General features: G+C 35.1%; 1 protein-coding gene and 1 long non-coding RNA gene across 6 annotated transcripts in view; one reads left to right on the top strand and one right to left on the bottom strand.

Moving 5' to 3' along the window:
• Positions 1-14523, top strand: part of LOC148236254 (CD109 antigen-like) — a 71566-nt gene that overhangs the window by 15536 nt on the left and 41507 nt on the right. For 2 of the 5 annotated variants that reach the window (XM_088183821.1, XM_088183825.1), the window contains exon 3: positions 2906-3061. The exons of the other annotated variants lie outside the window; for them this stretch is intronic. In XM_088183821.1, coding sequence (XP_088039947.1) covers positions 3011-3061 — 51 coding nt within the window. In that variant the 5' untranslated portion in view covers positions 2906-3010. The remainder of the gene's footprint in view (positions 1-2905; positions 3062-14523) is intronic. 5 annotated transcript variants of the gene reach the window in all.
• Positions 163-14491, bottom strand: LOC148236259 (uncharacterized). The gene is made up of 3 exons (XR_015809244.1): positions 14440-14491; positions 247-363; positions 163-178 (listed from the first exon to the last, which is right to left on the bottom strand). It is a non-coding gene; the product is annotated as an uncharacterized LOC148236259 (long non-coding RNA).

Here is a 14523-nt window from a genome sequence, read left to right as displayed (position 1 = left end):
TTGATGGATGTACTGTAGAGGATTAAACACGTAGATTGGCATCTTTTCATCTTCTACAAAATTGTCACAATATGTCATATATTTTTGATTATTACTAGCATTGTAATGTGTTTAATTAACTTCGGTATGTATACCTTTAATTGCCAAATCACCGCTGTTTGTCTTTTAATATTAGATCCTGGAAAGTCAATAGTAATTTTGTTAGAATAACCGTGTTATATTATTCATTTATAACTAAACACTTACTGGCATACCGCGATTACAACATAATTCGCAGCGGGTGCAGCGGCATAGCGAGCGCTTACCAGATGTGACAGCTGTCAGATGTAAGCAAATTTGGGAAGTCCCGCGCTTGAGAACGAACTAAATTGATTTTAACGAACGAAATTGATTTTAACGATTTAAATTGTATAACATATATTAAAATATGTATAAAAATCATAAAATACTAAAAAAAATGTTTTTTAAAATATTTTTTTAGTTTATAGATTTAAAATATAATATAAATAATGTGAACATGTATTAGCTTCTCTATACAGAAAAAATATGTACCTAAATTTTGGCGAACGTTGGCAATTTAAAGTTTTAGTTTTTAGAGAATTTTTAAAACTTTGCTTTAAAAAATATTTTCAATAAAAAGGGGCAAAGTTTCAAAATAAGTACTATTCATTACCAACCAACTACTAAGCGTACAGTATTGCAAAAATCCCTCTTACTGACGCCTTTGAAAGTAAACTACACAAAAATGTATAACACTAATTTAAATATTTTTTAAATTATAATGTTTCAGAATAAAATTTCAAGATTTATTCAAAATATTTTTTTCAACATTAAAAATATTTTCTATTTTATTATGGATTTTAAATATTAATAATTTATTATAGATTTTAAATATCTTTAGTTTATTATTAATTTTAAATATAGTGAAAACTTTTTACACTCATTAATTATTAAAATATATAATGCTGCGCAGAAAAACATTTACTTTAAAAAATATGTAAATCAAAATATTTTTTAATCAAAAAAGACAAAAGTTTCAAAATTATTAATGATTTTAAAGCGCACTTTTGGTCTAACAAGAAACAGATTAGGTGCTTGATATTTTTAGTTTATTGTTTCTTTCTAATTAGTAAATGTAATTAAAAACTGACTTTTATATTTACACACAAAACATAGAAATATTTTTTTTAAATTATAAAGTAACTTATGGTGTCACCAAAAAACTTTTTTATAACGAAAATTTAAATTTATGATAAAATTGTGTTATGCAGCGTTAAAACTGGCACACAAACACCTAAAATACGCTAAAACACAATCAATGACTTATAATCACTCGCATTGCACCAACTATATATGATCGATTGTGTTGTTGCGTTAGTAAGGTGTAACAAAATATTTTTTCATATCAGTTATAAATTGAGCGGATGTGTAGCCGATGCTATTTATTATTATTATTTATTAAACTGTAAACCTACTTTTAAATGATACAAAATGTTACGTTTCAATAATATTTTTTATGTTGAAAACATTTTGATATTTTTTGTTTTATTAATATTTAGTAAAGTTACAAACCTATTTTAAAAAATAATACAACGAAATCTCTTTAATTTGTCCCCTAAAAACTTGCATACAAAATGTTTTCATTATAACGAAATATTTTGATCCGAATTTAAGAATGACGTTGCAACTTTACACAATATTTCTCCACATTCAGTTCATCATTGACTTGGCGTGTGCCAGATGTGTTCAAAAGCGACATTACATGTGTTTCGCTGACCCTCAAACTTTTTTTATAAAACATTTTTTTCACAAATTTTATTGTGTTTCAAACATTTTCCTTAAACAAGGACAAAAAACGATCTGTCAACCTTATAAGAGGTTATTTTGATGCTGTAGTAATATGGTAATTAAAAATAAAATTAAAATATATCATCTTCCTTACATTCAATATAACGAATTTTCAGTACACCAAAATTTATTCATTGGTTCCGTGAGCTTCGCTGTATTGAAATTTCATAGTACAATTTTTAATTTATTATCATCTAGCCAAGTTTTAAACATATTCATAAATGATATACAATATTTAGATTTATTATTAAATATCTAAGTTTCAATATAACGATAAAATCTAACGTTGTAAATCTAATAAATAATATAAAATGTTTTCTTCTGGAAATATTTAGTCAAGTTGTAAACCTATTTTCAAATGAATTGAAAATGTTAAGTAGTTTTTTATAGATTGGACAGCTGGATTTATTGAAGCAAAAATAAATAAATAAAACATTCAGTTTCATGTGGTTATTCCTAAAAGAAAATCTTGAAAAAATAGTTTCGAATTTATCCCAAAAATATTTTTTAAAATATGTCATTTCAGTAAAATCATATCGGAATACATTTTCACCAGTAGATATATATTTTACTATTTGGGGGTAACGTTTTTATTTATGAAAAATTGTTTGATATCTTCTTTAAAGGTAGTAGTTAAAAAGTTACAGTGAAAAACAAATTCTTGGGGTACTTTTTGGCCCCCTTTTCGCCCAGGAAGGGTTAATAACATCACCAATCGCTTCAATTATGTCATTCTGTATGGATGGGGAAGTACCACGAAACACCGTTGCAGTATTTAAATGAGTATCCAAAACAGAATCGTATTCTCGAAGTGCATTTAAAAATTCAAGGTAATTTCCTTTGTTTAGTGAATTACAGGACTCATCGTTTTCCTAGATATACTACTGCGTCAATCATTCGTTTTAATATTTCTCTATTTTTATTAACTTGTTCATTATGTTGACTTATATTAGCTTTACGTTGAGCGTCAATCATTACTTCAATTCGTTGTTTTCCAAACATTTTGAGGGAAAAAAATGATTAAACGCGTGACTGCGCTCTTTTGTGTTTTTTTTAGTGCGTTATCACATACTTGTTTCGGCTACCGGACGAGATACACGCTCTGAGCACACCACTCCAACGACGGTTTTGCTGACTCATCAGTATTCCGACCGGCTCTGTCATGGCGGAGCCAATCTTTGACGTGGACTCCCTAAGCATGGAGTTCACTCAAGTAAGTGAGCATGCCTCAGACTTGACGGACCTCAGGGAGGAAATGGAGATCCTTCGCCAGGAACTCCTTGAGGAACGTCGACTCCGCATCTACCTTGAGGTGCAAATTGCCGAGCTCCTGAAGGGCAAAAAACCAAATAAAAAAACGGCTTCCGTTTCTTCCGCGTCCGCAACGGAGGCAGTTATTTCTGCGCCTCTAAAAGGCGCACATTCTACTCAAATAAAAAAAAATAATAAGCAAAACGTATCCGCGGTACCAATCGTTGTTACCGCATCTGCACCAGGGGCGTATATTCAGGGTGTGCTAGGTGTGCGGCGCACACCCGCAAAACCATCTAAAATATAAGTTTAGAAATTTAGAAAATTTAGGGCATAAAGCGACATCATTTTGCATACATTAGTATGCAAAATGATAAAATTTTAATATGCAGTGTATAGTATGCATTGGTATTTGTCAGTCGCTCTAAAAGTTTCCGCGCGACCGACACGCTATGTATTACTCATGTGGCGCGCCGACCTTGAATGCGGCGGCCGACTAAAGTAAATTGTTCCGAGATATAACGGCTGAAGTCGATCTGTCGGCTGGCAGCGCTCAGTAGTAAAATTGGTCTCGAATTTGGTCAAAGTCAAAGTTTTTGTGTTGTGGGAGTCCCTGCATTTGTGCTCTATCTCCCTGTCGGAATTTATGTTGTTAATGTGTCAAAAGTAATGATTAATTAATAACGAACAATGATGGCCCCAGCCGCGCACAGCGCGGCTAGGGCCTACACTATTCATGCGAATAGAGGTTTATGTTTTAAATTTTAAGATGTCCAGCGGATGTGGATTTCCGTAAGGGTCCCCCGATCTACAGAGGTTGTTGATAGTGCTGTTGGGGTTTTGTGGCAGTGACTTAAAAAATTTTTCCGACAGTTTCTGTATATACTCCATGATTTGTTCCATGTCCGTGTCTTTGTGGATGTCGGAGTTTCTCACAAACCAGGGCGCGTCGGTGGCCTGTCTGAGGACTCTGTTTTGGACTATCTGGAGCCTTTTCAAGTAGCAGCTCCGAGCGTATCCCCAGACCGGAGCAGCGTAAGTCATCACGGGCCGGATGATCATTTTGTATATCAGGAGCTTGTTCTTCAGTGAGAGCCTCGACCTCCTTCCTACCAGAGGTTGGAGGGCGGAGACCCCCGCCAAAGTTTTGCTCCTGATGTTTTCTATGTGCGGTTTCCAGCGCAGTCGTTTGTCTAACGTGAGCCCGAGATACCTAGTCTCGTCGGTCCAGGGAACGGCCGTGCCGCACATTGTCACATTGCCCGGCGTCTTTTTGGATACGTTTTTGGAAAATAGAACCGCAGCACTCTTCTTTGGGTTCACGGTGATCCTCCATTTGCTGAACCATGCTTCCAGCTCATCGATGTAGTTCTGGAGCCTCTCCACTATGAGCTGTGGGCTTCTAGATTGAAAAAGGATAGATGTGTCGTCCGCGTACAGCGCTATTCTGGCCCTCCTGTCGACCGGTTTCGGTAAGTCCGATGTGTATAAAGTATACAGGAGTGGTCCTAGTATGGAGCCTTGGGGGACTCCTGCAGCTATTGGCCGTATCGCTGATATTGTGTTCTCGTTTTTGACACTGAACTTCCTGTCCCGCAGGTAAGACGAGAGTAACCTGCAAAGAGAAGAAGAGACATTTTGATTGATTAATTTGTGAAGCAAGCCGTCATGCCAAACCCTGTCGAAGGCTTTCGCAATGTCCAGGAAGATCGCCCCCGTCGAGAGCTTGAGTGAGAAGCCGGAGTTGATGTACTCGACGACTCTCATCAGCTGGTGTACAGAGGAGTGCTGCGGCCTGAATCCATGTTGTTCATCTGGAATGATGTTTTTCTCAGCAATGTCCTCTTTGAGCCTTCTTTCGATGACTCTTTCGCACACTTTTCCAATTGTCGACAGTAGGCTAATGGGTCTGTAGTCTTCCGGTTTGGTGCCTCCCGTGTTGGGCTTTCTTATCAATATGACGGTCGCCGTCTTCCAGCCTGTGGGGAAATGTCTGAGTCTTAGACACGAGTTTATCAGAATCGAAATAATCAGATACCCCCTCTCCGGTAGGAGTTGTAGCGCTTTCGGTTTTATTTCATCCGGGCCTGGTGCTTTATTGGCTCTCATGTGTGAAATGATGTCTTCTATTTCCAGTGGGCTCGTGTGTCTGATGCGGTCGCTCGGTGGTGTTGACATCTCGTGGAGCACTTCGTTTTCTATCCTGTCCACGAACAGAGGATCGATGTTAATAATTGTCGGGGTGAATTGGGACTGCAAACCGTCTGCGAAAGCTTCCGCTTTGTCTTCCGGGGTGACAGCGATACTTCCGTCGGGTCTCTTGATCGGTGGTACGTTGGTCGATTTGTTGCGTAGCGCCTTGGCCATTTTCCACAGTGATCCATCGTCGGTGGCCAGTGACTGGATTTTTTCCTTCCATTGGCTGTTTCGGAGTTCCGCCAGGGTAGATTTTACCTCTCGGTCCAGTCGGTTCAACTCCGCCTTGTCCGAGGGGTTGCAGAACTTTTGCCATCGCTTTCTTGCTTTGTTCCTGTTTCGTATGACCCGCCGGATGCTCAAGGGAATGGGAGGGGTCAGTTCGGGGTCGTAGGGAGAGGAGTTGGACTCCAGCGCCTTGCGAATTTCCGTGGTGAATTTATTTGCAGCTGCATCCAGCCCGTCGCACGTCGCTAAACATACGGGAAGCGTCAGGAAGTCGTTTGCCGTCTTCTGAAACTTCTTCCAGTCGATGCGATTTCTGGTGATGACCGGCAGGGGGTGTCGAATTTGGTGCACGTACTTCAAAAACTCTTGCGTCCGTCGCTGCTTTTTTATTACATTATATCACAATAACAGGTCACTCATTTTTTATATTTTGGCGTAAAATAGTTTATTATCTTATTTACATATGATCAATACTTAATTTTCTATTCTAGATTATATTTTTTTATTTACCCCAATAATGATAAAGAATACTGTTGAAGATATTTTGAATAATCCATTTTCAAAAAAAAGTTATGAAATTAAATTGAAGATCATCAAAATTGGCAAACCACGTCCACCTCTTCCCAATTTATTTATGAAGCATAAAGACAATAAATGTGAATATACAAGACATTTTTCATTTTCATCATATGAACGAACTGAGTGGTTAACAGGCTGCGAACTTCGATCTAAATTGTTCTGTTGGCCATGTATATTGTTTTCCAAAGAAAGAAGCGTGAAAGTGGATTTGCTGACCTTAGTCATCTGATAACGGCACTGAAAAAACACAAAAGAGCGCAGTCACACGTTCAATCATTTTTTTCTCTCAAAATGTTTGGAAAACAACGAATTGAAGTCATGATTGACGCTCAACGTAAAGCTAATATAAGTCAACATAATGAACAAGTTAATAAAAATAGAGAAATATTAAAACGAATGATTGACGCAGTAGTATATCTAGGAAAACGATGAGTCCTGTAATTCACTAAACAAAGGAAATTACCTTGAATTTTTAAATGCACTTCGAGAATACGATTCTGTTTTGGATACTCATTTAAATACTGCAACGGTGTTTCGTGGTACTTCCCCATCCATACAGAATGACATACTTGAAGCAATTGGTGATGTTATTAAAGATCATATTAAGGAAGAAGTAAATTCAGCAAATGTTGTCGCTATTATTCTTGACGAAACTTCAGATATAATGACGAACTCACAGCTCTCGACAGTTTTGTGTTTTGTTTATGAAGGTAAAGTTTACGAGCGGTTTATTGGCTTTACAGACGTTAGCTCTGATAAAACAGCCGATGGCTTATTTTGCCACGTTGTAAATATAATTGAAGAATTTCAAATTCAAGAAAAATTAGTTGGACAGACTTATGATGGGGCGAGTGTAATGAGTGGGCATATTCATGGTTTGCAAGCCAAAGTACTCGAAGTTTATCCATTGGCCATTTTTACACGCTGCTATGCTCATATGTTGAATTTAACATTACAACAAGGTCTTTCCAATATAAAAGTGTGCAAATCATTCTTTCAAACTTTAAATGGATTGTCTGCGTTCTTTTCGAAATCTTCCAAACGAATAAATGCTTTACAAGATTTTGTAGGTAGAAGACTTCCTTCTGTTACACCTACATTTTACAATCCAAATCTTTTGACATATTATATTGCTGTAAGAAAGTTACCGAAATTTTGCAGCAACTCAGACATGAACAGGAAAATAATTATGAAACATTATGGGATTCTTATGTAACGGAAGAAAATTATCCAAGACTGAATAATGATTTGCTTGTTGAAGAAAAGCACGCGTTTAGCCAACTAATTAATACAATAGTTGATAATACATGTAAGCAAATTGAATACCGTTTTTCTTCAATGTCCAAATTGAAATATTTTCACCATCTGGAGAAAGAAAAATATGAGTAATATAAAGGAAAATTTCCAAATGAATTACTTACCAAACTGCAACAATTCTATGGAACATTATTTGATTATATAAGTTTAAAAAATGAGCTTGCTGTTCTTTATCATTTGCCTGAATTTGCAGAGAAATCTGTTCATGAGCTTGTACAATTTATGAACACAAATAATTTTGAGTCAGGTTTTCAGGAAATAGATAAATTGGGCAAACTAATATTAACTCTTCCAAGCAGTACTGCTTCAGCAGAACGTTCATTTTCTGCTCTGAAACGAATTAATAATTGTTATCGAAGTACCCAAGGCCAAGAAAGGCTATGTGGCCTTAGCTTGATTTCAATAGAAAAAGGGATCCTTATGGACATTAAAAAGAAGAGCACTTTTTATGACAGCGTGATAGAAAAATTTATGATTAAAGAAAGGAGATTAGATTTTATATATAAATAATTATAATTTTATGTTTATTGGAAATTTGATATTTTTATATAATAATATTTTAGATTAGGTTTGATATTTATTTATTTATTTATATATGGGAAAAAGCTGTAAGGCAGTTTAGGCATGCCAAAACCTCGGCTAATAAAAATGAAAAAATGTACGTTTTTTTCTATTTTTTATAGCACACCCAATATTAACACCCACCGTACGCCACTGATCTGCACCCGCGATACCCGCGAGTAACGTTTCGACCGGAATAGTGACATTGAACACTGCCTCTGCACCCGCGACATTTCTCGCTGATAAACTGACCGCGCCTTCGACTACTCGTTATCCCTCGAATAATAGGGAATCGTCCCCTGCTAAGAAGAGGCTACGGCCTAGCACACCGCCAATAGTAGAAACGGAAATAAAAAAGGCGAATATCCCGCCAATTATACTTAATAATCCATCAGATTACAAAGCGGCGAGACAAACCATTATCAACAATGGTTTGTCGTTTTCCTCTATTCAGCGCACCGACTGCGCAAAAATTATTGCGGCGTCAACCGATAACTTCCGCAAAATTACTAAATTGTTAGATGAAAGGAAATTCTCCTTTCATACCTACACACTAACCGAAGACAAACCTCTTCGGGTAGTCATCCGGGGGCTGAACGCTGACTTTACCTGCGACGAAATTAAAGAGGAGCTCCTGTCGCTTAAGTTCGAGGTTGAATCCATCAACCAATTAAAAAGTAAAAAGTCAAGCAAACCTATGCTATTATTTGCAGTCTCGCTAAAAAAAAGCGAGCACAATAAATCAATATACAATTTGGGATATCTCCTGCACCAGCGTATTACGGTGGAGCAGCAGAATAGACCAAAAGGCATTCTCCAGTGCCACCGTTGCCAATTGTTCGGCCACTCTGCGATTAATTGCAGAGCTACTCCTGCATGCGTAAAATGTGCCGGTCCCCATCTCACCAGAGATTGCTCCCACGAGGAAAAAATTGATAAGCCCTTATGCAGTAACTGCGCCGGTTCTCATCCTGCGAATTACGGGGGATGTGCTAAAAACCCAAACAATAAAAAAAATATAGATTACAAGAAACCGCGAGATAATAAAAAAACCCATAACCATATTAATAATAAAATAAACGGCTGCTCATTCGCCGAAAAACTTAAAGGAAACCCGGAAGAGACTCCTATCAATAATGTAACAGATAACCCCTCCAATCGCGACGTCATAATCAAGATGTTTATGGAATTAAGTGAAAAAATGAAATTTATCAGTTCCCACCTATTGCCAACATTATGATGTGCGAAAAAAAAGGGAAAACCCACCACCGCAAAATTTTAAGGATATTAGCGTGGAATGCTAATGGCCTTCGCGATAAAAAATTCGAACTTAATCAATTTCTCATAGATCAAAACATAGATATAGCTCTTATTTCCGAAACACACCTAAAAGAATCGATAAAAATTAACTTTGCTAACTACAAAACCTATCGCTCGGACAGGCAAATCGGTGCCGGGGGAGGAACTGCAATTTACATTAAAAACGAGATAAAGCATAATGATGCGCTTACAAAAACATTTAATAAGCTTGAAGTTACAACTTTAGAAGTTAAAGCTGATGCTCGATCGTCCATAATTATTCATTTTGTATATACCCCACCGAAACCGGCGTATCCCATTGAAGATTTACAACATTTATTTAACTATTCGCAACCTATTTTTGCTGCAGGGGAATTTAACTCCAAACATAGAGAATGGAATTGCAGGGCGACTAATAAAAATGGTAGAACGCTAAATAAATTTGCCAAAGATAATAATAACATAAACTTAGAAATCCCAACAGATCCAACCCACTATTCAACACGGGGTGTTTCAGATATTTTAGATATTGCCATAACAAACAACTTACCCACATGCAATATAGAGGTCCACAATAGTCTCGCGTCTGATCATAACCCAGTCATTTTTTTCCTTCCAATAAATTTTGATATTAACATTAGAAGAAACATAAAGAAAGTACAGTGGGATTTCTTCCCTTATTACTTAGAGCAAACCCTTCCTGAACAAAAAGAGCTTAACAACACGGTAGAAATAGAAGAAGAAATTAATACTCTCACTTGCTCAATAAACAAATCGATAGAACGAGTTACTCTCGAAAGAAAGACAAACAAAGATATTTCTTTACCAAATAATATTCGCGAACTTATTAAAATTAAAAATCAAATTCGTAGGAAATGGCAACAATCTAAGAATAAGTCAGATAAATCAAAATTAAACCGCTTACAGTCCGAAATAAAAACTGCAATTTCAGAATACAATAATGAACTATGGGAGAATAAACTTACCGACCTAAACCCTGAAGACAATTCCCTTTGGAATATGTCAAAAATTTTACGCAGAGATCCAGTAGATATAAAAAAAATTATGACTCCTTCACAAGTGCTAGTTTATTCTTTAGAAGATAAAGCAGAAGCTATTGCCGATAGCCTCCAAGATCAATGTACAATTAACTTATCTTTAATAAATGAAGACTTTAAAAACAAAATAGAAAAAGAAATTAGAACTACTCTAGGAAAAAAACACAACCAAATAGAACCAGTAACGTCAATTGAACTAGAAAATATTCTTCGATCACTAGCCAACCGCAAAGCCCCTGGAAACGATTCCATCCCTAGTAAAGCTTTCAAAATCTTTCCTCCTAGCGCTATCAGTTTTTTTCTTAATATCATAAACGCATCATTTAACTGTCTGTATTTTCCAACAGTTTGGAAACAAGCTAATGTGATAGTTCTGAGAAAACCCGGTACCGACCCAACTCTTCCCGCGAGCTATCGACCCATAAGCCTCCTACCCGTCGCGAGTAAAATATTTGAAAGGCTTATTCAACGTAGATTATTAAAACATGTAATAGAAAATAAAATATTACCCAATGAACAGTTCGGTTTTAGAACGGAACACTCGGCTACGCAGCAGCTGCATAGAGTTGTGAACCACATCCAGTCGGGCTTTAATAAAAAAAATGACAACAGGAGCAGTATTTTTGGATATAGCCAAAGCGTTTGACAAAGTATACCATGATGGTATACTATTTAAACTTATAAAATACAAATTTCCATCTGAACTGGTCAAAATAATTGAATCTTTTCTCAAAAATAGAACCTTTAAAATTAAATTGGAAAACCATCTATCGAGTCCGAGACCTATTCTGGCAGGCGTTCCGCAGGGATCAATTCTGGGTCCATTATTATTTACAATTTTTACTAGCGACTTTCCCTCCAAGCCATATAAAAAAGTAATTACTGCCCTATTCGCGGATGATACCGCCATTTTATGCTCTTATAAAAACCCCCATCGTGCAATAATTCATCTTCAAAACAAACTCAACACTATTCAAAAGTGGTTCGATAAGTGGCTAATAACAGCAAATCCCAACAAAAGCGTCGCTGTAATGTTTAATCGCAGGAGAAAACACGCTTATGCTAATAATAATCTCTCTAAATTAAAAATGTACGATAAAAGCCTCGAATGGCAAAATTCAGCCAAATACTTAGGATTAACTCTGGACTCCAAATTAACATGGAAATCCCATATAAATAACATAACTTCAAGAGTCAAAACAACTCGTGCTCGTCTATATCCATTATTAAACAGAAAGAGCAAACTAAATGTAAAAAACAAACTGCTCCTGTACAAATCGATCATCCGACCAGTTATTTCATATGCCTCCCCCGTCTGGGGAGGTATACTTAGTCGTAATTATTCGAAATCACTACAAACGCAACAAAATATTGCGCTAAGAATGGCGACAAATGCCCAATGGTTTGTCCGAAACTCAAATATACATAAAGATTTAAAAATAGACACTTTACGCGATTATTTCGATAAACTTAAAGTAAATTACCATGACAGAAATAAAAATCATTCTAACCCATTAGTTAAAAACCTTAATAAGGTAACATGAATATTTGTAAAAAAAAGTGCTAGCTAACGTAATAAGAAACAAAGTTTTTTTTTTTTTTTACTTTTTTGCCCTAAAAATAAATAAATAAAAGTGAGAACCAATTAATAGATACCCAGGTAAATGGCTTTGGCCAGGAACTGGAAAACAATAAATATTAGACACTGTAAGCAAATCCACTTTTATTCCACACGCTTCTTTCTTTGGAAAACAATAAACATGGCCAACAGAACAATCTAGATCGAAGTTCGCAGCCTGTTAACCACTCAGTTCGTTCATATGACGAAAATGAAAAATGTCTTGTATATTCACATTTATTGTCTTTATGCTTCATAAATAAATTGGGAAGAGGTGGACGTGGTTTGCCAATTTTGATGATCTTCAATTTAATTTCATAACTTCTTTTTGAAAATGGATTATTCAAAATATCTTCAACGCCGCATTCAAGGTCGGCGCGCCACATGATTAATACATTGCGTGTCGGTCGCGCGGAAACTTTTAGAGCGACTGACAAATACCAATGCATACTATACACTGCATATTAAAATTTTATAATTTTGCATACTACTGTATGCAAAATGATGTCGCTTTATGCCCTAAATTTTCTAAATTTCTAAATTTATATTTTAGATGGTTTTGCGGGTGTGCGCCGCACACCTAGCACACCCTGAATATACGCCCCTGCTCTACACCCGATTTTTCGACAAATCATTTTTTTCCGTCACTCCAGATAAATAATTACATATTATTATAATTGGATGTACTTCATAATAATATAACGGAGGAATACATAAATTCTGAACCGCATATCTATTATTTTTCATATAGATATTCACATTTTTAGTGTCGAATACCAGTAAATACATATCACAGTAAGGGAAAGGTTAACTCTGCTTTTATTTATTTTATTAATTTATTTAGGAAGTGGGAACGCTCGTTACCGAGTATTCCCACTGCGACGGCGCCGACACGATTTTATTGCTTTTGACGTGTATTTTTGCCTTCTGAGAAGTGATAATTTTTTTGCACTCTCCTATTGACTAAAATTCGGTTTGAATATATTTTGATCAGCCCTCTTATATTAGAAGTCCATAGTAATATCGGTAAGGATAGCTATCATATTTTTAAAACATAGTGTAATATATAAATGCAGACAAATTATGGAGCAATATGAGCTTATTTTTACCTGAGAGATGATTTGGCTTAGTTTGTAGTTTGGACTAGATCTAATAATAACTTTCATTAGGCTAGGTTTGGGTTTGAACAGCAAATGGACGTTTCGCAACTGTCAAATTAAGCTTATAGACATCTTAGAGCAGAATATTAGCGCCTTAAATTATATTTTCGCTAGTAGAAATATATATTTACTGGTGAAAATATATTTGAATTTTCCTAGTAAAATATGACTTTGAAAAATTACACATTCACTGTAACATTTATACATTGGATGTATGTAAATAATAATAAGTATGTAAATATAAGTATATATATATATATATATATATATATATATATATATTACTACATATAGCAAAGTTGAAATCATATATATATCTTATATATATATATATATTTATATTATATATAATTGTTCTAAGCCGTCGCTTCCGGACGCGCATAACTTTAAACGAGACATTCTCCGTTCAATTCTATACTCTATAAATCGTAACGCTTTGTATGAACGGTGTGTAACAATACACGTAAACAAAGGAAATATATTTAATTATAATAATAAATAATAATAAAAATTAAAATTGAATTTGTTCCGATTGATTTTCGAGCCAGCCGCCGGTAATGCGTTCTGTTGTTTCGACCAATCAAAAATAAGCATTCAAATATTCAAATAGCGTCGACCAATGAAAAATAAGCATTCAAATTCAAATAGACAGTACCGTGACAACACTTTTAAATAATTATTATTTAATAATAAAATTTTGCTACGCGACAATAATTTTCATTAATTCGTCATTTGACTGAATAAAAATGAAATATATACATAATGTGTTGAGGATTAGAAGAATACATTGATTAAACTAGATAAACAATCATAAAATAATCTTCGTAATGAAATTTTCAAATTTTGAATTCCCGGCGACGGGCTCCGAGGCCTAAAAGTGAGTTTTTGCTTTTATAAATAATCGGATTGCAAATTAACTAGGTGTGTTATAACTATGAAAATTAAATATATACATAATGTGTTGAGGATAAGAAGAATACATTGATTAAATTAGATAAACGATCATAAAACAATCTTTGTAATGAAATCTTCAAATTTTGAAATCCCGTCGCCGGGCTCCGAGGCCGAAAAGTGAGTTTTACTTTTATATTACATAAACATTATCATTGCTTTCCGATTTAATACACATATACGTTAGATTTTAAGAATTTTAAATTAACCAGTTATGTTTTAAACATGAACGTGTAATATATCCTTAGTATGTGAGGATTGAAAGTTAATGTCGATCAAATCGGCGCTGTCGGACAGCTTATAAATGTGTAGTTTCTTGGATGTTATCTAATAAACGACATTTTACAATGATTATAAATATGTGATTGCATACCTGGAATAATCGATAGCCAAAATATCTAAGAGTGGGTTATTTTTAATTCCGATGTGGCAAAATAGATACAATTTTTGTTCTGTG

Source organism: Plectrocnemia conspersa, unplaced genomic scaffold (genome assembly GCF_051122295.1).
Source record: "Plectrocnemia conspersa isolate PC_06_02 unplaced genomic scaffold, ASM5112229v1 ptg000004l, whole genome shotgun sequence".
NCBI classification, from domain to species: domain Eukaryota; kingdom Metazoa; phylum Arthropoda; class Insecta; order Trichoptera; family Polycentropodidae; genus Plectrocnemia; species Plectrocnemia conspersa.
The sequence above is the reverse complement of the archived record's forward strand: the minus strand, read 5'-3'. Positions and strand labels throughout refer to the sequence as shown.